This window comes from Platalea leucorodia (genome assembly GCF_965183815.1).
Source record: "Platalea leucorodia genome assembly, chromosome: 19".
NCBI classification, from domain to species: Eukaryota; Metazoa; Chordata; class Aves; order Pelecaniformes; family Threskiornithidae; genus Platalea; species Platalea leucorodia.
Genome location: NC_138841.1, coordinates 594,546 through 615,870, shown reverse-complemented (window position 1 = coordinate 615,870; position 21,325 = coordinate 594,546). Strand labels below are relative to the sequence as shown.

The 21,325-nt window shown below is 47.6% G+C and overlaps 2 protein-coding genes across 4 annotated transcripts in view; both read right to left on the bottom strand.

Moving 5' to 3' along the window:
- Positions 1-12,621, bottom strand: part of NUDT3 (nudix hydrolase 3) — a 31,608-nt gene extending 18,987 nt beyond the window's left edge. Inside the window, exons 1-2 of one of the 2 annotated variants that reach the window (XM_082330169.1) lie at positions 12,009-12,621; positions 11,752-11,865 (exon numbers count right to left, since the gene is read on the bottom strand). In XM_082330169.1, the coding sequence (XP_082186295.1) occupies positions 11,752-11,865; positions 12,009-12,107 (213 nt within the window). In that variant the 5' untranslated portion in view covers positions 12,108-12,621. The remainder of the gene's footprint in view (positions 1-11,751; positions 11,866-12,008) is intronic. The other variant, XM_082330170.1, reaches the window with a different exon arrangement.
- Positions 12,622-14,617: 1,996 nt separating this feature from the next.
- On the bottom strand, positions 14,618-21,097 carry LOC309599056 (small ribosomal subunit protein eS10). 2 transcript variants are annotated; one of them, XM_082330172.1, is made up of 6 exons: positions 21,019-21,097; positions 19,881-20,030; positions 19,225-19,396; positions 15,714-15,791; positions 15,267-15,322; positions 14,618-14,706 (listed from the first exon to the last, which is right to left on the bottom strand). In XM_082330172.1, exons 2-6 carry the CDS (start codon positions 20,028-20,030, stop codon positions 14,665-14,667), a joined length of 498 nt encoding a protein of 165 aa, XP_082186298.1. In that variant the 5' UTR covers positions 21,019-21,097; the 3' UTR covers positions 14,618-14,664. The 2 variants fall into 2 exon arrangements, with proteins under 2 accessions (XP_082186298.1, XP_082186297.1); XM_082330171.1 differs by lacking the exon at positions 21,019-21,097 and adding an exon at positions 20,283-20,850.
- Positions 21,098-21,325: the final 228 nt, after the last annotated feature.

Sequence of the window (21,325 nt, the reverse complement as noted above, 5' to 3'; positions counted from 1 at the left end):
GCGTCACAATACTTGTACTGTAAGAGTTCACTGCTGTACTCAAAGTCACTACGCAGTCCTGTCATGCCACAACATAACACGGCACAGAAGCTCCTCAGCACCTTCACCCTTTGCAGAAGCAGCTTGATTTAACTTTATTGGTACCTTTGGCCTTGTCTGCCTCCGCAGTTAAACTAATGACACACAAGTCGGGTGACTGTCCATTGAAATATTTATGTGAAATTGTTTTAACAAAGACTTTCAACTTCCCTGTCTGTCTCTTCCCATGCAGCAGGCACTAAAGAGTTCAGCTCTGGAGCCAGCACGTGGTTACTCTTGGTTTAGATGAGGTTGATCAATGAGACACAAGCAAAATATAAGCCTACATTAAACCACTTAACAACCCCAGGAAAAGGCTGCATAGAAGGACAGACTTTTTTTGAATGAGGAAAACAGTTCAACCACGTTCAGCTGTTTTCACAGGAGTAATTTTTCATAAGCATGCTTTGTAGCAGTTTTTCTTGAAACACATCTTATTCCAGTGTAATTCTGTTTCGTACAAGTTCAGGTTTTGTTTTGTCACCTTCTGGAAACAAAAAAGCTAACTAACAATCTCAATTGGCTAAAAATTTTCCCAAAGAATACCGAGACACCGTGCTTATTAAATCTACTTGCAGTACATCCATGAGCAGAGATGGAAACTAAAAACAAAACTAATGCTGTCTTTCAGCTCTCTAAACAAAGCTTGTTCACTAGAGTCATCATGCTATACTTCATCATTTCACTGGCACAAAGCTCAGAGCCAAAGCGACTTGCTCCAGAAACTTTCCACCGTACCAGTCCAATTAGGTTACAGGCCAGCTGTAACAGTTTCAATCAGACATTTCAAAGTAAAGCTATGTGAGACACTAAAATCCCAGGCTTTACTGTGTAAATGTTGATATACCAGTAGGATATGAAAAGATTTGCAGTAATTATCAAGAGGAAACCTACCTACAGAATTCAAAATTAAACTTCTGAAACAAAAACAAGTGTAAGATTTTCAGGGTTTCCCAGTTCTTTTATCTTTTGAAAATTCTCGTCTGCCAACCCATCACCTTGCAAAGCGATTTTTTGTTTTCCAGGGCCACCCGGACCGCGCCTGCTCAGCACAGGGAAAAGAGCGGGGCCATCAGACTGGAACACGCCAGGCGAGGAGGTGAGGATCCGTTGCGGGGGTCCAAGCCACGGTTCTCAAACCAGCAGCAGCAAAGCTTGAGGCAGAAACTGAAGAGGGTTCACAACAACCATTTTGGCAACTGCTGGTCTAACCTTTCCTAAGTCTGGAACTAAACCTGGTGTTCTCAAGTGTCAGCACTCCTCTAATCAGCAGTTTTCTGTGGATCCCACCACCGATAATGTCTCAAAGCCTCCTCTTCTGCCTCAGTCAGGACCCGCACCTCGATCCTGCAATGCATGAAGCAACATCATTTGTCAAACCACCCCACTGAAATCCCTGGGCACTCCCCAATCTGTCTATTGAATCAAGGCAATTACAATGCATACTAGAAATGAATTAAGCTGAATGGGCTACCTTAATTCTGCAGTTTCCTAATGGAGACGCTGACTACCTTAGCTGTCTTCTGGCTTAGGCTGCAATGGAACAGCATCTACATTACAGTCACATCCCGCAGTGTTTGGCCTTCGTCAGAAGACAGAATGCCTCTCCCCCAAACATCCAATCCATACAAAACACGATCAGTAAGCCATGCCTAAATAGGGAACGTAAACTTCATTCATCCTCTGAGCCTTGGAGGCTCAGGACAGCAGCCAGGTACCGTGGGCTGGGACCGCAAGGCCGTCACCAGCAGCCACCTCTGGTTTGCCAGTATTTGGCCACTGCAGGCTCCGCGCACAACGCGCTCCCCTGGCCCGTGCCTCTTATCCCGGTACCTCTTCCTGTTACATTACGGGAATTCTACTTCGTCCTGACTCTGTACATAGAAGAGCTTGGACTGAAATTCCTAACTTGAGGTCAGCAGGTGATTTGGAGGACAAAGTTAAAAGAAAAGTAACAGACATTTCAAGTATACGTTTTCTTGCCAGGTAACGAAGCATCATCTTTGTCGTTTCTGATTTCAATTCAGAGTCCCAGCTCAAAGAAAAGAAAAAAAAAAAAAAGATTAAAAAAAAGCTGCAGAAACAGATCTTTGAAACTCGGCACAGCACACTACATGCCATTGAACTCCTGGCACCTTCCACTTGTGAGAAAAAGCATCTGCTAAGAAAATCCCTGCACAAAGCCTTCTACAGGAAAGCCTGCTGGACTGCTCAGACCTAGACAATGCTTTAGCAACACACTACTAGGAACTTTTAGGTGTAAACAACAGGTTTAGGCAAAGTAAATTAACTTCAGCTGCTCTGGCCGTTGAGAGTTTTCTGAATAGAATTAACATGAACAACCCTTGCTGGGAAGGAAAAACCTGTCATTCTCACACTTCTGTGCAATCGGACTATTTCCTGTTTAATAAAAAGGAAATCCCATCAAGAGAGAGCAGGAAACATGCCCTACAAGGTCATTCTTTTAGAACAACTTTAAACAGGATATTGCTACCAATGAGCTCTCCCAAGACAAAGGGGCCTAGTTCAAAACGAGGGTGAGACACTGCCGTGTTTTAAAAAACCACACATCTAAAAAAGTCCTGTGTCCCAATACATGCAACCCATTCAAAGGGACCGAGTAAAAAGGTCATTATAATCCAAATCCATATTTTCACAAGGCAAGTTCACTCAAATATTTTACAAACTGCTCCAAAGGCAGTAAAATGAAATCTGCTGAAAACAACCTCTCTCCGAAAACCATTAATATTTGGGCAGAACAGCCCAAATGCTGTTTCCAAGCTAAGAAATACATTCCCCAGCACAACCCTTCTCCCCTGATAGCTGGATGGGTGAACATAAAACACCTGGAGAAGCAAAGACCCCAGCTGAGCAGGTTGCAGAAGAGGGATGCGATCGTTTGTATTTCTGCCATAACGAGGTCAGAGTTATTTTTTAAGTTTCAGAACAAACACGCGATATGGCACAAGGCTAACTCACACCAAAAAGCCAAGACAGAGAATGGCAACTATGCCTTCGTTTTACAACATAACATGACAAAAAATGTTATTCAATTGCTCAATTACACCAAACATTTTCCAATACAACTGAATTCTATAAAATAAAGAGTACAGGTTGTTTTTTTAAAGGACCACTTAGCAGCTCCTATGTCCTCGACACCTAAATTTTTGTTCATTAAATTCTTTATTACATAAAAACATTAATTTGAATATATACTAAAGAAGATATTTTAATCAAAACAGTCATAAAAATATACCAAAAATGACTTATATATTTTATTTTTTTAAGGAAGGTTGACATTTCCATTTTATTCTTGCCAGGCAGCTGTGTTTAAGATGGCTACTGAGACTCTTGGCCTACTACAGATTTTGGGGGCAGATTTTGGAGCCAAGTCCTGCAGTCTTTTTGGAAATGCATTTGCAGGTATCGCGTCACATGGCCAAGTTCTGTTTTCCAGGATTTGAAACACAATTATGTCATTTCAAAGCAGGGAAATGAGCAGCACAAGCCTCTTTGGCAACGCACAAGGCAGCCCTGAAGTAGCTCTCACACACAATCAATGAAATAAGAGAAAGGTTAGAAAAATAAGCAAAGTTTGAAGTCTACAGCAGGGGCTCCTAAACAGTGCTAGATTGTAGCCCTCATGGTAAGCAACCTTCAAAGCAGCATGCAATCAAACAAACAAACAAACCCAAACAAATCTAGAGCAGCCTACCAACTTTCCCCCGGAGGAGGTGGGAAACGAGACATCTAAGGCTGCCTGGACCGCCACACGCGGAGCTAGGAGCTCCGTGGGAAAAGAGTTTGTCACCAGGATAAGTCTGGGAGTCCCTGATACACAATGCTGACCTTAAAACAATTCTGTTGTATTCACATCGGGGTTTTTTTTTTTTTTTTCTTTTTTCCCCCCCCAGAAATAATGGTGCTCTGCAAAGCAAAAATTGGGCAACCAAAACAAGGCAGAGAATTAACTCTCAGTTAACAGAACCAAGACTGAGGGATTCCCGAGTTCTTTCATGCTATGGTGGATTTAAACAACCACTGCCATCACCTATAAATAAAACAAGAGTAGCTACACTGTAAGGACCACGATTCCTAGAAAGAGGCTCCATAGAAGCATTACAGCAAAGACGAAAAAGGCTACAGCATTATTAGAAGCTAGGCTACGACGTTATTAGAAAATGAGCTGTGAACCTTCCAGGCTTCCAGGAAAAGACAGTCCTACCCACACGCGCCAGCCTAAGGACAATCAAGCTGGCAGACTTAATAAGAAACAGCAGACAAGATGTTAAATATGTGAGTTTTGGCCCAGCCAGCATTCTGCTGCCAGAAGCCAATCTATAGCTGCTGGCTACTGAAACAGCCTCTGCACTTTCTTTCATGCTTTCTATCAATATTAAGCCACAAAATCATGTATTTTGCATAGCGACTAAAGCACAAACCTCCCGACATTTAAACTTATTTCACACTTTAGCATTATTTATCAGAACATAGACTGCAAGAAAATAACATCTCATAACACGCTGTAGTGAGACTGGTGGAGAAGATGGCTGACTTCAATGATTTTCGCCTGTACAATCTGTCTTTGTTTGAAAGTTTCAATTTAATAAGAGTCTCTGTATTCAGGAGTTTGGAGCTTAGCTGTGCTAGCGGCTCTCCGATTTACCCTGTGACCAGGCAGGATATTGTAGCTGGTGCAGTTCTGTGTCCAGCATAATAAAGACCTTTTATGCTTTACCCAAAGTTAACAAATGTTCTCACAATCCCAATATATTATTGTTACTGTACTTCATGCTTTTATATCTGACAAAACTGGGATCTTGACTTGACCACATCAGACCACCTTCAAACACTAAGAACAGTGCACGCTGACAAACGGAGTTCAAGAAGAGCAGGAGGGGAAAAGAAACACTGTAGTTAGCAAAGACAGGCAAAAATTCATCTGATTTAACAGGCAGAAACATGGCCTCGATTACACTACAACAAAACATGCGTTCTGCCTAACTACTAACGCAGGACAGTCTAAACAAGCACGCCAAGGCTTACCGGAGGGCTGCTCCCACCCTCTTGCTATTCAGGGCACGTTACGGAGTTAGCACATAGTAGTAACAAGCACAGCCTGTGGTCAGCAAGGCTACAGCCAGCTTCAAACACGACAATGCCTTTAGCTAAGACAAGAATACACACAACCTCAACAGCAAGCCACAGAAAAACCCTCTCCTGACCATAACAGTATGTCCTCACTCTTCCTCAACAGCGTGCATTTCCTTAGACAAGTGTCATTTTCGCACACACACCCGCACCTTGCTCCGTGGCGTAATGCAATTTAACCTACAAAGCAGTACCTAGAAACTGGAAGCAGGAAATTAATGACAGAAAGCTAGAAAGGGAAATTATTTGTGCTGCAGAACCTGACAAAGCAAAACACCAGTCTTGAAGAGGAGTAAAAGGTGAACTGGAAGAAGTTCAAGTCATTTCAAGCATTTGGATTGCACCTATGGTACTATAACCATAGAGGAAAAAAATAAAGAAAATCCTCTTGGTTTTTAGGCTACTTCTTAGAGTAACAATAATAAATCATCACATACCGCACTGCCACTCTGGCGTCAAAATACCAAGGGTCATATTACTGTTACTACAGTTTTCTTGTGACTTTAGAGTGACTGCTTACTCTTACCGAAGAAGAACACAATCCGGAGTCCTCTCCCTCCATCAAAATTATGTTTTAGATAACCACAAAAATTATCTGCAACATGCCTTTCACAGCAGGGACAGGACAGAGAAAACAGCTGAAATGCCTGAACCAGCAGCCACTTGTTTCAGAAGAAAAGGGCTGATAAGGCGGCACTCCCAGTGGAAGACCCCAAAACCGATAACCTATTTCTGCCTGTCAAAACCAGTTTGTTGACCACTTGGTACTTACACAACTCTCCAAGCAGACTTTTTCCAGAAGGAATGCTAGCTTTTAAACGGCCTTTTTTTTTTTCTAAGGAAAAAAAAAAAAAAAAAAGAAACGAAGGGAGTATTTTGGTCTTTTTACACAGACCAAATGACTCTGGATGTCAGCAGTTGCATATGTATACACTTACTGTTTTGATTAACAAGTCCTATTCATAAAATAAAGCACGCAAAAACCTACAGCCATGAAAACTCTTGGAAAGCTTTTCAAATATAAGTAGTTAATTCTATGCATAACATCAATATATGTCATTTACACAAGAAAAAGTAACCACCCAAGTCAATACACATGAAAATAACATTCAAACCACATGAAGCATCTTAAAAAAAAAAAATCTACCCAGTAGGTAATTGTATCCCTCTGAATTTCACATGTTAACGTGACATTTCTGGGAACAAGGAGTTACTGTCCATTATCCACCCCACAAAGACAGCTACAGAGACACAAATTCTGATATAGATGTGCACAAAATTTGAAAGATCCTTGACCAGTCTGTGCAGTCAGTCTCTCAGCTGGACTAAAAAAAGAACTACTGTTTAAAGAAACTGAGTACCTGCTTCCCAGTTGCTGGATATTATACACAGCATCTGCACATGGATGTTTACTATTCATAAGGTAGAATTGAGAGTTTCTTGATTTTGTTCTACCCAGTTTTTCTGGGCGACCCCATCACAGAGGTATGCAAACCAGGATAATTTCCCTTATTTCAAAAAAATAATGATAACATCCAAGCACATTATCATTTTCCTTTGAGAAGGGAAAGAGTTGTTTTTCCAGACCTTGAGAGACCATCCATGGAAAGATTAGGTCCTTTGGCAGCAGTCCCAGCTGGGTACACCCCCCAGCTGCTTGTACCTGCCTCCACGCTTCGGCGGCTTGCCTGAAGGGTGCGGAGATGAACCAAGTCAGGGAACTGATCGTGAGGTTAAAAAACAAACAAAGGGGAGGGGGACGCCACACAAGCGAGGAGAGAAAGGTAGGAAAACCAGCCACAGCCTCTGGCCAGGCGATGAGTGGATCTGAGATGAAAGGGATTTCAGAGAAGCGTTATGCAGAGGAGAGGCAGCGGCCACCACTGCCGGGTCCTTCTCAGCAGACCCGGGGTGGAGCGCACTGCCTCCGTGTTCATCACTTTCCCCGAGCCGAGCAGAACAAAACTGACTCAATTCTTCAGTTTCACAACAGCTTACAGAGCTTCCAGTAAATTAAGTGAAAATTTAACATTTTTCATTCTTTTGTAGTTTGGGAAAGCACAAGAGACCATGGAACTGCTTGTAAAAACGTTTATGAAAGCTGCCTTTATGAAAATGCTAGAAAACACTTTTTAAGATGAAAGCTAGGTTTTGCAGAGGTTTATACTCTTGCTCTTGGAGAAAACTAGCTACAAGCACAGCGGAGAGGAACAGGAGAAGCACAAGCAAGAGAACTATTTCTAAACTGGCCTACATCTTACTGGAGATGTGGTAATGTGTTAGCAACAGACAGGGAGAACTCTATTTGGTTTCACCCACAACCCTTCTACGTAGCTGAAGGGAACAGCGTCGAGCCGAGCCCTCGGAACAGAGGTTCTGAGGCTATATTCCATGAAAAGGACGATGATCATATGATGCTGGGCTCCCTTTACATCCCAACAGTGAAGTACTCCGAGTGGTTTTAGCTATTTTTATACTGAAGCGAAGGCACAAAGGATGGCTCAGGAACGCTGTGTGGTCATCAAGGCAGTCTACAGTTAAAATGTGAGAACTGCTGTATTACATCATAGCTTGGTTTAAAACTGACCCAGGAGAAGCAAGAAGAAAAGGTTAGTTTGCATTCAAATTACTTTCCCCAACCGAGGCTGTTGTGGGGCTACATAAACGTAGCTTTTGGTGGCCGTATTGGCTTGGCGTGCTCACAGAGCCGCAGAGCCAGGGCGCTCACCAGACGCTGTGCGAAAGTTCTATTTTCTCATCTCAATTTAGACTTCATTCACAATTAAGAAAAGACGACCAATCCTGGATCCTATTCTTTCCGAAGCATTTCCTCCAAAAAGTCTTTAAAAATACCAGTTGTTAATGAGCAGCTTGTCCTTTCACCAGATACAATGCAGGCATGCTTAAACCTGTAGCTACACCAGCACGGGACTTAAAGCCAAACGGTTCCCTTTTTATTTCTGTTAAAATATAACACAGAGATGCTGCCATTGAGCAGGCTCCCATCTGCTTCATCATAGTAAGACATTAGTGAAATTTTCTGGAACATTTCCTCATTGAAACAGCTGGTCTACACAAAAAATACTTGTGTTATTTAAAAATAACACCATAATAGCAATATTGAGAGACACTGACATCACAAGCAATAAAACGAGTGATTTCAGAGGTAACACAAGATCTGGGATCTCTGGATCTGCACACTCTCCTTCCCCACTTCGGCAGAAGCAGCAAGTATCAAGGGAGTTTACCCCATTTGAAAAGATGAAAATAGCAGAGCCCCGGCGTTCAGTTGCCGAAAGGTCCTTTGAAGTCTGCTCACACTCTCTTTGAATTAATCCTGTTGATTCCCCCCGTTCTCCCTCCTGCCCAAAGAGACATCGCTCTGCGGTGGCTTACTGTTTATGAAACAACGCAGATAGAGATTTTTTCCACACAGCCCAATTAAGAAATGGCTTTTTTTGCTCCATTTGAGATTCATGTTTAAATGAATTCTCCCTGTGCTGCTTTTTAAAGGAATATGTAACAAAGACATCTTTTCAGCCAACATTTGGTCTTCCAATAACGTTCCAGAGCTTCTTTCATGTCCAAAAGTAGTAGCTTCCAAACGCAATACAGAGAAAATGTGCAACCTCGAGCAGCATAAGGAAAAAAATAAGTCACTTAAAAACTAAAAAAAAGAAACAAAAATGTTATTGTGTTAAGACTCTTTATTTGCAAATTTAATGCCTAACCAAAGACATGCTGTTTCAGTAATCTCCATTGATTGCTAAGATTTTAAAGAAAATCAAATCAATGAACTGAAGAGTTAGGGGGTAAACAACTAAAAAGAAAAAAAGGAGCTTCCTCTGCAAGTGTAAACAGAATTTTTCTTGTTTCTTCTTGTTCATTGACAAAATTTTTTAATGCAGGAACTAATTAGGGGTTCAAAAAGGGAGAAAACTTAGGGTTTTTTTAATTCATAGCAGGAAATGAAGAAACATGAGAGCTAAGATCTACTATTTCTTAAGCATTTAAAAGAAACCGTAACCAGAAACAGCCAGTCCTAGAAAAAAATAATAATACTTTAATACAGCAAGTTTAAATCATTTATTGAAACATGCGTTTTTTTTTTTTTCTTTTCTTTTTAAACAGTAAGCTTTCAATATGTCTTTAACACACTTTGGTTCTGTTTTTTCCCCCCTCCCTGGAGAGGCCTTTTAAAATAGATCTCAATTTCCATTTAAATAGAAGTAATCGATAATAAAATATGTCAGTAGCACACAAAAACCCCCATATTATTCTCCAAGAGAAAACTAAAATCAAGAAATCTTTCACCGACATGTTAAACTATGTAATTAAATGTGTACACATAACACCTTTGTTGTTATTGAAAAAGTGCAAGTAGCAGTAAGATTAGACAAGTAGACTTCTCTCAAAGTTTAAATAAACGCCAACAAATGAGAATTAACCTAAGAAAAAATTAGAAAGAGAAATTAATAAAAATCAAAGTTTCCTGCTTGCTGATTTCAGTAAGCGATACAAGCATAATTTAAATGGCTTCTAGGCCTTTTGACTAAGATCAAGGGCGGTATCTGAGAAAGGAGCCCATTCCGGCGTGTGTGTGTGTTTAGTATGGCACGACTTGATAATAACTCTCCTAAATGCATTTCTTGAAAAAGTCCACCTCATGACCAGCTGCTGCAGCAGGTAATAGATGAGAACACAGGACGCAGTTTCAGCTCTGCGTTAAATACATAGATACCATAAATAAATATGGTGGTTGAAAGGCTGTGTGATGTCCTCAGGAGGCCAATTCAAAAGAAGACACTACTGTAATTCATTGCTTCACCATTTCTGTGGCTCACTTACAAAAAAGCACACACATGCACATACTTGAGGAAATCAATCTATGTTGCATGCTGCATCATTTACAAAGCCATTAGTGCTCCTTAACGTGTCACAGCACAGTACAACACACCACCTGATTTTACTGGGGAGATCAGGGACAAGGCCAAACACTAACAGTGACCACAGCTCAAGTGAGAAAACGATGCTCACGTGAGAACCTCTATTGCCCTGATACACACAAAGTTTTCCAGAGCTTTACTTGCAGCCTCTGTAACAGACCCGTGGAAATGACAAGGCACAATTAGCACAGGGAGACAGCTACCCCAACTCCTGCCTTTGAAGCTGGAAACAGATCATTCTACTCTAGGTCTTACCTAGAAAGTAAAGCCTGAAATTGTCCCAGTTTAAATTAAATGAGATTTTCAATCCACTGAAAGTTGTTGCAAACCACAACACAGAGACAACTTTGACATAAAAACGGCTTTAAAGCTCAACCTTAAACAAACCTAACCAGCTCAACCTACACCGAAAGAAATTTGTCACAAGTTAGCATGCCTCTAGAACAAATTTACTTTTCTTTCTTCAAGCACCTCAGGTCAGTATTGTGAAACTGCCACGTTAACGAACCTTTGTGTCACCAACACAGTAAGAGCTCTGCACACCAGTTCCCACTGGCCAGAGATGTGAGAGACCACCGCCGTGGGGAAAGCTGGAGCCCGTATGACGCTGCAAATCGAAGCGTGGGAAAATAAAGACTAACAACCAGTCAAAAGCTGATTGCATCAGGTAGCTGTTAAAATTACACGTCTATCTTCAACCATACTGTAATCAAACATGGTCAAGCACCTAACTCTTGAGAAGAATTGCCACGCTTGCCTCACAAATTGTGTAAAATCGCATCAGGAAACTCAGATGCCTTCAACCACCCATGCCGATTAGCCCCAGTAGCCCCAACATCATTACACAATACGATCACGCTCTTCTTCATAGTTAGTTCAAAGTGTCATAAATTTCCTGAAAGTCAGTGGGAAGGACCAGCTATGACGAACGCTGCACCAAAACATATTGTTTTCATTTCAGACCATTTGTGCTTGAAATGTTGACACTCTTCACCATGACAGCACAGCTACAAAGGGTTTGTCAAGCCTCCTTCACCATGTTAAATAATAACTGAATGGAATGCTAATTTACTTTCCTCCAGTGAACTGTCTGCATTCCCTTCTGATTTCCTGTAGCTACAAATATGATAATCAGGAGAACAAAGACTGTAGCACAGCCGCTCAGGAACCACTAAATGAAACGAAGTATGCCTGACTCCAGAAGAAGCAAAAAAAAGACCTGCAGCCCAGCTTGTCCCGAGTACCCCAAGCCCACGTTAAGATGATATTGAAAGAGAACAGTGAAAAATTGCACATCCGAGTAAAGTTTCTCTTTTTAACTCCACGGACAATACAACCACTTAGCAACACGGCCGTTCTTAGACTAACCAATCTACCTTCAATTCCCACTTCCTCCCAAGCCTCTCTGGACAGCAGCTTCTGGCACTCCATCAGGCCCCTTTTATCCCAGTTTCTTTTTATAAATCCAAGGTCAGGTTTCCTCTCCCATCTCATGTGATGTGCTGGACTGAAGTTCTGCCAGCATGGTCGGTCCACTCAGCTGCCAAACCCCATCCCGTGCCACAACACTCCTTACCAGGCTGCTCCACCACCCCACGAGCATTTCACTCTGGGCATTTTTCTCACGTTTAGCGGAGAGAAATAAAGACGGGGGAGAAACACCAACTTTCCCAGCGACGCTTAATTGCACCTAGAGGAAAAAAAAAATCCCCCTGCAACCAAGTCACGGGCGGCTCCGGGGGCGCAGGCCGCTGCGCGGGGGGCCCCGGCTTCGCCCCCACCCCTGCCCCGGGTCGGGGGTCCCGGTCCCCGGCCGCGGCCCCCGGCCCTCACCTCCTCCTCGCTCTCGCTGCGGAAGCAGAGGCAGGCCGCCCGCTTCTTGTAGCCGTCCCCGTCGTAGGTTCGCGTCTGGTTGGACTTGAGCTTCATCATCCTCCGCGGCGAGGGGGCGGCCGGGGGACGGCGAGGCCCGCGGCCTAGAGGGCGGGGGCGGCGGGGGCGGGCAGGGTGGCGGCGCCGGGAAGGACCCGCCGGGGCTGCCGCGAGGGGCGGGCGGGGAAGGGCGGGGGGGGCGGAGGGGGCCGCCCGCCCGCGACAGTCTCTTTCTCGGTCTCGCTCTGTCTCCCGCAGGCCGGGAGCCGCCCGCTACGCGCTGCCGCCTTTCGCCCGCCTCATCCCGCCCTTCACTTCCAGCCGCTCCGCCGCCGCTGCCAGCGCTCCGGCCACCGCCGACGACGACGACCGCGACGCCATCTTGGGGCACGCTACGCAAACGGCGCAGAGCCGCCGGGCGGCAGAGGCGGCGCCCGCCACGCAGACGGCGCAGCCCGGCTTCCAGAATCGCTCCCCCCCGCGCAAGACGGCGCCACCACGCCTCCGCCTCCGCGCCAGCGGCGCAGGCCGCCTTCGAGAATACGGCGGGCGCCCGCGAGCCGCCGGGCGCTGCGCGCTGGGGCGCCCGGGCCGTTACGCAAAAGGCGCCGGGGCCGGGCTGTGACAGCGGCCAAGCGCGCAGGCGCCGCGGAGGGAAGCGCGTCCGCCTCGCGCCGGGCGGGGGGGGTTACGCCAGTGGCGCAGCGCGGCCGCGGGGGGAGCGGAACAAAGCGGGGGGGCGGGGGCGGCTGCGGGGCCGCCTCAGCCCGGGGCCGCCAGCGCCGCGCCGCCGGGGGGGCACTTGCAGCCCCCCCCCCCCCCCGTTGCACAGCCTCCGCGCTCCCCGCGGCCCTGCCGCCCCAGGGCGCGATGTCCCCCGCGGCCTGGAGCCCCGAAATCGCGCCCGGGAGCGGCCAGCGCCAGCATCGCCCCCCCCGCGCCGAGGGTCCGCGGCCCGGCCCCGCTGCGTGCCCCCCCCCGGAGGAAAGCGCTCCTCTGCGCTGTCTGGGCTCCAGCAGCCAGACCCGCGCCACGGGAGACAGTCGAAAACGGAGGATAAACCAAAAAACCTTTAACATCCGACTCCGCAGGTCGGTGGTGTAAAAGGCCGCGGACCTACGGGAGGCACCGTCCAGGGGGAGCGCGGGAAGGGCCACAGCGCTCGGGCCTGTCCGTCTGTCCGTCCGTCCGTCCATGCGGGCGGCCAAACGCTGAGGCCGGGACCCGCTGGCGGGTGGAACCGGAGCGAGAAGGTGGGGGTAAAGGGTCTGCTCAGCCCCGCGCTCCTCACCCCAAAACAAAAGCAGTTTTTACTTGCTCGGTCAGATCTTCCCTGTACTGAGTCAAATGTTCTTTTAGAAGAAAACATGCAGCACTTCGTACCAACTGCCACACACCGAAGTACTCCGAGTGATTTTAAATAGTTGCTTAATTCCACATAAGCTAAGTGTTTTGCTGAACACAATGCTGCCACCCAAACAGGATCTCAACTACAAATGCGTAGCAGCAAGTGTAAGCATTACCGCTACACTGTAGGGCAAAATAAGCAGAAACTTGAACCAAAAGCCCCAATTGATGCAGATAACCCAGAAACTCAAGAATATCACTCACAAGTCAAAAAAAGAGCAGCTTTTTTAACCCATTAGAACAAGGATGTAAACCGCATCTTAGCTAAATCCAGTCACCTGGGATTCAGCAGGTCAGTCTGGATTAGGTTTAGCTAAATCACAGCCTACAAACTTCAACAGAGGCAGATGGGTCAGTTAAAACACAGATTTGAAAGACCTTGTCTATCCCTACAGTTCTGACTCCCTCAGAAATAAAATAAATTAAAAAAAAAATCTCATGCCCCCCATTTCCTTCACCTCCAGCTAGGACTGGGATGAACTCCGTTCCCCCGGGTTAGTGTCCACGCTCCTGTGACGCTAAGGCTGCCCGGAACAGGACACCGTTCGCCAGGCGACAGGAACCCACTCCCAGCGAGCGCCGCCCCGTTCCCAGCTGGCGGGTGACATCTGCTGGCAGGCTGCGCGCTGCAGGGGACCCCGCGACGCTGCAGGGGACCCCGCGACCCAGCTCGGCCCCAGGCGCTGTCACAACCACCCCGTCTTTCTTAAGCCATGGTTAATTAACCCAGCGATTTCAGAACTGGGATAAAGGAAACGCTCACCTGCCTGCACTGGTTAGGTCCGATTCACAGAGGGCCTCAGGCCAACAGAGCCGAACTTACTGAATTTTCTGTCTGCAGAACAGACCTGTCTCTCAGCCCAGATTACGGCATTACTGGGAATTACTGGAAATGAGCGTCTTCCTGGGCAGAGCAGAAAAACTGCCTGCAGCGCTTCTGCGCTGCCATGAACCAATGCTCCTCATTCCTCCATAAGCATCACCTCTACACGCTAGCAAAACCCTACATCAGTAACCACCGAACCTACGAAGTTCCTTCCCATAACCTGCTTTCTAATCACAAGTTATTGCACTACTGTTGTTGCACAAAGATGTGAGTCGCTTCTCTGCTATGTGAGCTCCACATTTATGCACTTAAATAAGACACAGCGATGCAACCCAGGTGGCATTTTCACCTGTTTTATTATACACAAAACATGAGCAGGAAGTTCTACTGAGGCGGCTGACCACGTCCACGACCAAATCCACCTCTCTGCAACAGAAAAGGAAGAGCATTAGAAGTCACTGTATTCAGCAAGTGACAGCGGCAATTACAGAGCAGCAAGAACCAACATCATGAAAGAGCTAGCTGTCTTCCCTCAACTTTGCGTTACTTTGATAAGCATCCCCTGCCCCACGCACAGCCTAACTCGGGTCTGTTTGAGACTGACACGGGTTAGTCAGATGAGTGAGTCTAAGAACCAAACCAACCCATCCTAGCCAGCTCTGTGGATCATGTCTGAAACTCTTCTATTTCTGAAGTATAAAATCATGCGTTTCCTCCAGAGAGCTTGGCTTGCTTCTCTAATGTGTCACTGGCTTCCCGTCAGAGCAGCGAGGCCATCACGTAGTTTCCCCAACAGGAATGCAGCAAGCGAGCTGGGCACAGAGGGCAACAGCTGCCAGCCTCTCTCACACAATCAGAGCCAAATACCCGACCCCAGCTGGCATACCTGAGAGGCACCACGCTAAAGAGCATGGAGATATGACCTATCCAGTTTCTCCTAATCAAAGCCTCAATAAAGGAAGCAAATCTTGAATGCAAATACTCACAAACTGGAATTCAGTGGCTGCTCCAGCACCAGCCTCAGCCTTCTTGTCAGCACCAGCTGAAGAGAGAGATGAATGAGTTACTAACCAAGCAATACGCTCCCCAAGTACCACACTCCTGCTTGGAATCAAAGGTTTACAATCAAAGACAACTAAAACTTGAGGCAAAATATAGCAAAGTAAAATAGCTATTATTGAGACAGAGAGTTACTGAACCCACCCCAGAGAAAATCCCATAGCCCAGCTTGACAAAATTCAAGAAAAGAATCATATCCATAAGCAGATACAGATGAACTCTGTTGCATAAATGCCTAAGCTACGCCAAGAGCCTACTTTTCCCCTTTCCTTCTTGAAAGGAGGCCAATACTGAAGACAATTCTCCCAAAGAGACAACCTGCACAAAGAGCAAGGTCGGCCTGATATTCACACAGCAACACGATGGACACTCACGTGGAACAGCACTGCGTCTGTACGTATCCCTGTCGGCTTCTCCCCGGGTAAGACGTGCAGGGCGTTCACCTTCCAGACCTGAAAGAGAAAACAGGAACATCAAACACACTGCTTACCCAGGACACAAACAACTCATTCCGTGGGTGACCCTGCATCTCAAGAAGGAAAAAAAGCCCTCCAGTTAAGCATTAGATCTGCCAGCAGAGCTGCACCTTCGACATCTTAGTGTATATAAACCTACACAAAAAAGTGATATAATAAGGAAAACTTCACTTTACGGGTGAAATCTGCTCAAGTGCACCAGAGCTTGTGCTTGGGTTGAAGTTAAATTATGTGAAAAATGGATTTACAGCATCATCTCAACAGTCTTCTGGCCTTCACGCAAGAGCCAAAAATTAATGATAATAAAAAAAAGGTCAGAAATACAGGGAATCTGTCACGTCCAACAAGCTTGTTCATAGTTAAGTCACAAATTGCATGACATTCTGATCCCAACCTAAAATACAGCTACACTATCAGTATCACAAATCCTCCACAATGGAATAGATTAATAAAACTAAGAGCAGATTATCTATGTAACATCAGATTAATATCAGACAGAACACCTGCAGGAAAGAAACAGATGTGGTGGAACTGCCAGCCTCTGCGCCACTCTTGTGGGGTTCACCCTGAGCATCAAAGACGAAATACGCCCCCGCAGCGCCAGGCCAAGGTCTTCATGCTCAGGCAGTAAGACACATTTAAGGGCGGTTGCTGCCTGGCGCACCACAGTGTACTCACAGTCTCAACCATTCTGCGAGAAACACGAATCGCGCACTTCTACAGGCTTGGTTTATACTACAGGCACTAGTTTTCCCATACAAAACCCAGTCCTTACAACAGGTGCTTTTATTACAAAGAGAAACACTACCCACTGATGTGCAAGCATTAACTTATCCTACAAGCACTTCTATGTCCTTCCTTTCTGTCAGGCTAAACCATCATGGTGCATCCCCTAGCCAATGGATTTTTTTTTTTTTTAACCTTCAGATCTGTCCATCCTCAATTTCTAACAGTTCAATTACATCTGTAACAGAGACACAAACTGCAAATATCAAATACACAGTAGTGTATTTGTGGTACCTGCTTTAGACTAACTTCCAGCTTTTGTACCAAGCCTTACTCGAGAAAGTCGATAGCACTGCATGGAAGTGCCAGAAAAGGCCCCCAAACCCCAAGAGGTCAAGCGAGACCCGTAAGCTTGGATTCTGCACCACCATCCACACACACCGCCGCGACTCCTCATCTGCTGCAGCCTAAGGCAGGTAATCCACAGAGAAACAGCACAGAAACAGACAATTTGTGCAGCCCTACCAGCTAACCCTGCCAAGGTGCGGACTGAATGAGGTCACTGGCACTGCCCTGAAAAGGGCTGTGATGCTGCAAAGTGAAGCTTCCTCATGACAGAAACCCTGAGCAAATTTTAGCCAGGAACCGTAAGCCCCAACCTCCCATTAGAGATGCAGTTTCTTTAGCTTGCTGAATAAACACAGCATCTGAAGAATAAATTTGATAACATCTAAAGCTACTCAGAGATCAGAGAAACCATCATCTTCCTAGTTTCAATGCAATTCTTTCCTTTGAAGCAGATGATGCTACAGTTTTGTTAGGCTAAAAAACAAGTTGCGGGAGATGGAGGTGAACTCCTCAGCACCCCATGCCCACAGCCTCCATCCCCAGTGCAGCATCCAGTACTTGCTGTCGCGATATGATGTAGCTCAGAAGCAGGAAAAGCAGACTCCTGCCATCTACCAGAAAGAGCTCTGTCGTGCAGGACTCCCCTTTCACAAAGCGCGTCCTTCTTTAAGGGCAGGATGACATCCTACAACATCGTTCTTGGTAAACCCAAGAGGCAACTCCACACAAGGCAGACAGACCCACCACCTCCCGCCCTGAGGGAAAAGAAACATTTCTTGCCCCTAGAGACCTGGCAATGCTGTTCTGCCAGCCACGGCTGCAGCAATTTTCTCTCTCCTTTCTCTACGTTTCCACAAGTTTTTGTCTCCCCAAAGATCTTCTGGGCAATTTTACAATCTATGTTCTGCACTGTGGTGTTTCTTCTCTACTACTGGACAAGAAACCGGGAAAATCAAGCAGAAAGCATTTTGCAGAGCATTTCGAAATGCACACAAGCAACGTAACCATCATTCCTATTCCGAATTATTAGTTTGGAACACAGTCATCTTTTCAGAACTGAATTGAGGGGCATGGTGGCTTCAGCGCATTCACCTCAAGTTTATTTATACTGCACTACTGTACGACATTGCTCACCACAAATGGTATCAAAATGGTTCACAAGCCCTTCATAGGCCAATGCCAAGCATCCACAAGGAAAAAGCATAGCTTCTGCCTTATGTGGACTAAACAGGCAGGTTTGCAACCCAAACTTTATTATTTAATATTGCTATTTGCAACCAGAGAAGAACACCACCTGGAAATACGTTTCAGCCATCGCAGGTGGGTCTACAACACATTTTGTAGGGACGCGCCTGTAAAGAGGCAGCTGCGGGCAACCCGAGAGGTCAGCATCAGCAATACATCTGTTTGCTTGACCAGTACCTCCTTCACTTTGGGGTATGAAAAACCCACCAAGAAAAATTCAGAACTACAAGCCCAATATACCACAGGTATTTGGTGTACATCTTTTAAAAAGTGAAGGCAGCTTTAATAATCTGACCTGCTTAAGAGCTCGTTAAGTGCACGTGATAAAGCCAGAACTGCGGGTATCCGACTTGACGGCAGGTACCACAGCTGAACCCCCACGTGAAGCACATCCAGCACCCAGGCTTCGCTTTCGCTTTCAGTCATCGAATCCCGCACCTGCGTGCTACATCCAAATTCAAGTTTGTTCCCTGTCTCCGCAATCCTAGCCTAGGCGTGCAACTTTCATCCAACAGCCTCCCAGGCAGTCCTTCTCAGGATAACGCAGCCAGAGACGAGGTTCTCTGTACCTGCTGGAGGAGACAGGCAGCACACGCACTGTTCTCCTGAGGGAGAACTGCAGTGATTGCTGCAGGCTCTTCCCAAAAGACAAGCACAGCTTTTGAAAAACCCTGACAGCTACAGACATCCCCTGCCTCGGACCTCAGCCATGTCTGGGCACCAACAGGTACCTCAATCCGCAGCCTGCGGTTTCAGCGTGCCTGCTCTAGGTAATTCCAGTCACCTGTGTTACCAGAGAAGGCCAAGTCCCACACTCAAAGCATTTCTCCCAGTCAGTCCCACAGTTTTCTTTAGCCCTCTCCAACTTTTCAGTAGGACAGTGGCCATCGGACTAGTGCCAGAGACAAAAGCAATAAAACCTATACGTGCCTCCTTGATCTATCAATGTTCATACACCCCAAAATCACAGCAACTCACAGCAGTCTGCTCGGGAAGCTGACGTGCAGCTGACTACACCGGCTCTGTCCAACACGCTTAACCTCGTTCCCTGCTCCCTCCAGCTGACTCAGTCACCTCAACCCCCGCTTACCTTTGGGCCGTGGTCTGCCAGTCTCTGGGCGGCTCCGGCGCAGGGTTGCAGGGACGATCTCAGGGGGGAGGTGAAGGTAATCGCGCAGGTACTGGATGCCCTCGTTGGTCAGATACCAGTAGAAATGCCTCCACGCAAACTGCTCTTTCACATAACCACGGGATTTCAGAGACTAGAGAGAGAATTCTCAATTACCTCATGTATGATCCCTATCATCATTCAACATCTCCCATCAACACCCTCAGCAGATGTTTTTATGAACACAAGAGCTTATCGGGGCTATGTGGGGAATAAAAATTTAGGAACAGATGAAAGTTCACGTGCACGGGACAAAATTACAGCATCATTCCCATCCTGTGAGAAAATACAAGGCTACCACACATGGAGGTATCATAGCTTCAAAAACAGAGCTAGAGATGTGGATCCACAAAAGAATAACCTTGCACGGTCTGTAGGGAACAATAAGTCAAAGAGGAAACAGCAAAATTCAGGAAAATGGGAAAATAACTGTAATAGTAAAGAAACAGCAAATACAAGGCAACATGTGAAAATGTTTTTTTGTTAACAGTTGACGCTGTTTATTCACAACAATCTTACGTGCCCGGATCCCGGCTGGCTGGCAGCCCGGCCCTGGCAGCCCGCCCTCACCTCCGTACCTGCATGGCTTTCATGACATGGAGGTTGGGCACGTTCTTGTCGACGAGCTCTGGGTGCTTCGGCATGTGGACATCTTTCTTGGCCACCATCACTCCCTCCTTAAAAAGGAGTTCGTAGATGGCAATTCGGTTCTTCTTGGGCATCAACATCTAAACACGAGATAAGCAGTAGACAGTAAATACTGCTGAGGTAGAACAAAGGCATTTGGGAGTCTACCACAAATAGTGAAATAACAACAGTGCTAGTTTGTATGAAAAGCCTAACGCTTGAATAACACCCCCCAGATTGCTGTCTCCTGTAAGAGCTTTCTGAACTACTTTTCAACACCTGAGCTGCTGGGCATCCCTTCCCATTGTTCTCCTGTGAGGGAAAACTGAGCCGTCCAAACTTTTGACCCTTACCATTAAATCCCATCACCATATTAAAGACGGTAAACTAGCTGATACCAGCCAAAACAAGGGACAAGGGCTGGCACAGGTGAGGCAGAGAGGCGGCCCAGGGTAAGGCCTGAGGACACTGGTGCTGCTGTTGTCACTTCACACTTAACCCGGGAGCTCGGGAGCAGGGAAGCCTCCCCCACCCCCGCTCAGGGCCGGGAGCGGAGCGGGGCAGCACCCCTCACTCACACAGGGGCACACCAGAGCCCGTAACCGCGCTGCCCCCCAGGGAGCGGACACCCCGCTCCGGGCGATGCTTCCCGACACGCCAGGCCCGGGTCGCTCCGGCCCGAGCAGCGGGGAACCGCTGAGCTCCCGGTGTTCAGGGCACGGCGGCGCGCAGGGAGCTGCCGAGCGGCAGGGACCTCCGCCACGGGAGCCTCGGGGGTGGAAGGCCCCGGTGCCACCGCTGGGAACCCAACGGGGCTCCCGCCGCGGGTCCCCTCTGCATCGTGGCGGGGGAAGCCTGGAGCAGCCCCCCCCAGCCCGGGGCCTGGCCCCCGGTAACGGCACCCCCCCGCGGCCTACCGCCCCCCGCTCCCTCCCGCCCCGCCAACTCGGGCCTAGACCCCCCTCGTCCCGGCAATTCCGCCGCGGGGGGCCGGGGCAGGGCTCCCCCCCGCTGCCAAGCAGCGGCCCCACGCCGCCGCCCCGCGATGGCGCCGATGCGAGGCCGATGGGGCCCCGAGCGCGGCCTCACCGTGGCGGCGGCGGCGGGCCCAAGAGCGGAAAGGAGCGCGCCTGCGCCGCGCGGCCGCTTCCGGCCTCCCGAAGGCCCCCTGGCGGCGCGGGTGGCCGCGGCGCTGCCTGAGCGGGGCGCGCAGGCCCCCTGCGGCCCGGGCGTGGCGGTGCCCGCGGCGCTGCCTGATACGAACGGTCACCGCCGCCCCGCAGCGGCCCCGCCCCCCAGTGCCGCCCCTCCAGTCCCCGCCACAGACACCCGCTCCGTCCGCGTCCCCACTCGTGTCACCTCCTCCATGTCCCCGCCACAGACCCCCTCCGCGTCC

What these genes read in the sequence shown, in the direction of transcription:
- LOC309599056 (XM_082330171.1), bottom strand. An exon ending in CAGACGCAGTGCTGTTCCAC is followed by an intron (nt 15,323 to 15,713) that starts GTGAGTGTCCAT and finishes CTCTCTCTTCAG; the next exon opens with CTGGTGCTGACAAGAAGGCT. An exon ending in CAGCCACTGAATTCCAGTTT is followed by an intron (nt 14,707 to 15,266) that starts GTGAGTATTTGC and finishes TTTCTGTTGCAG; the next exon opens with AGAGGTGGATTTGGTCGTGG.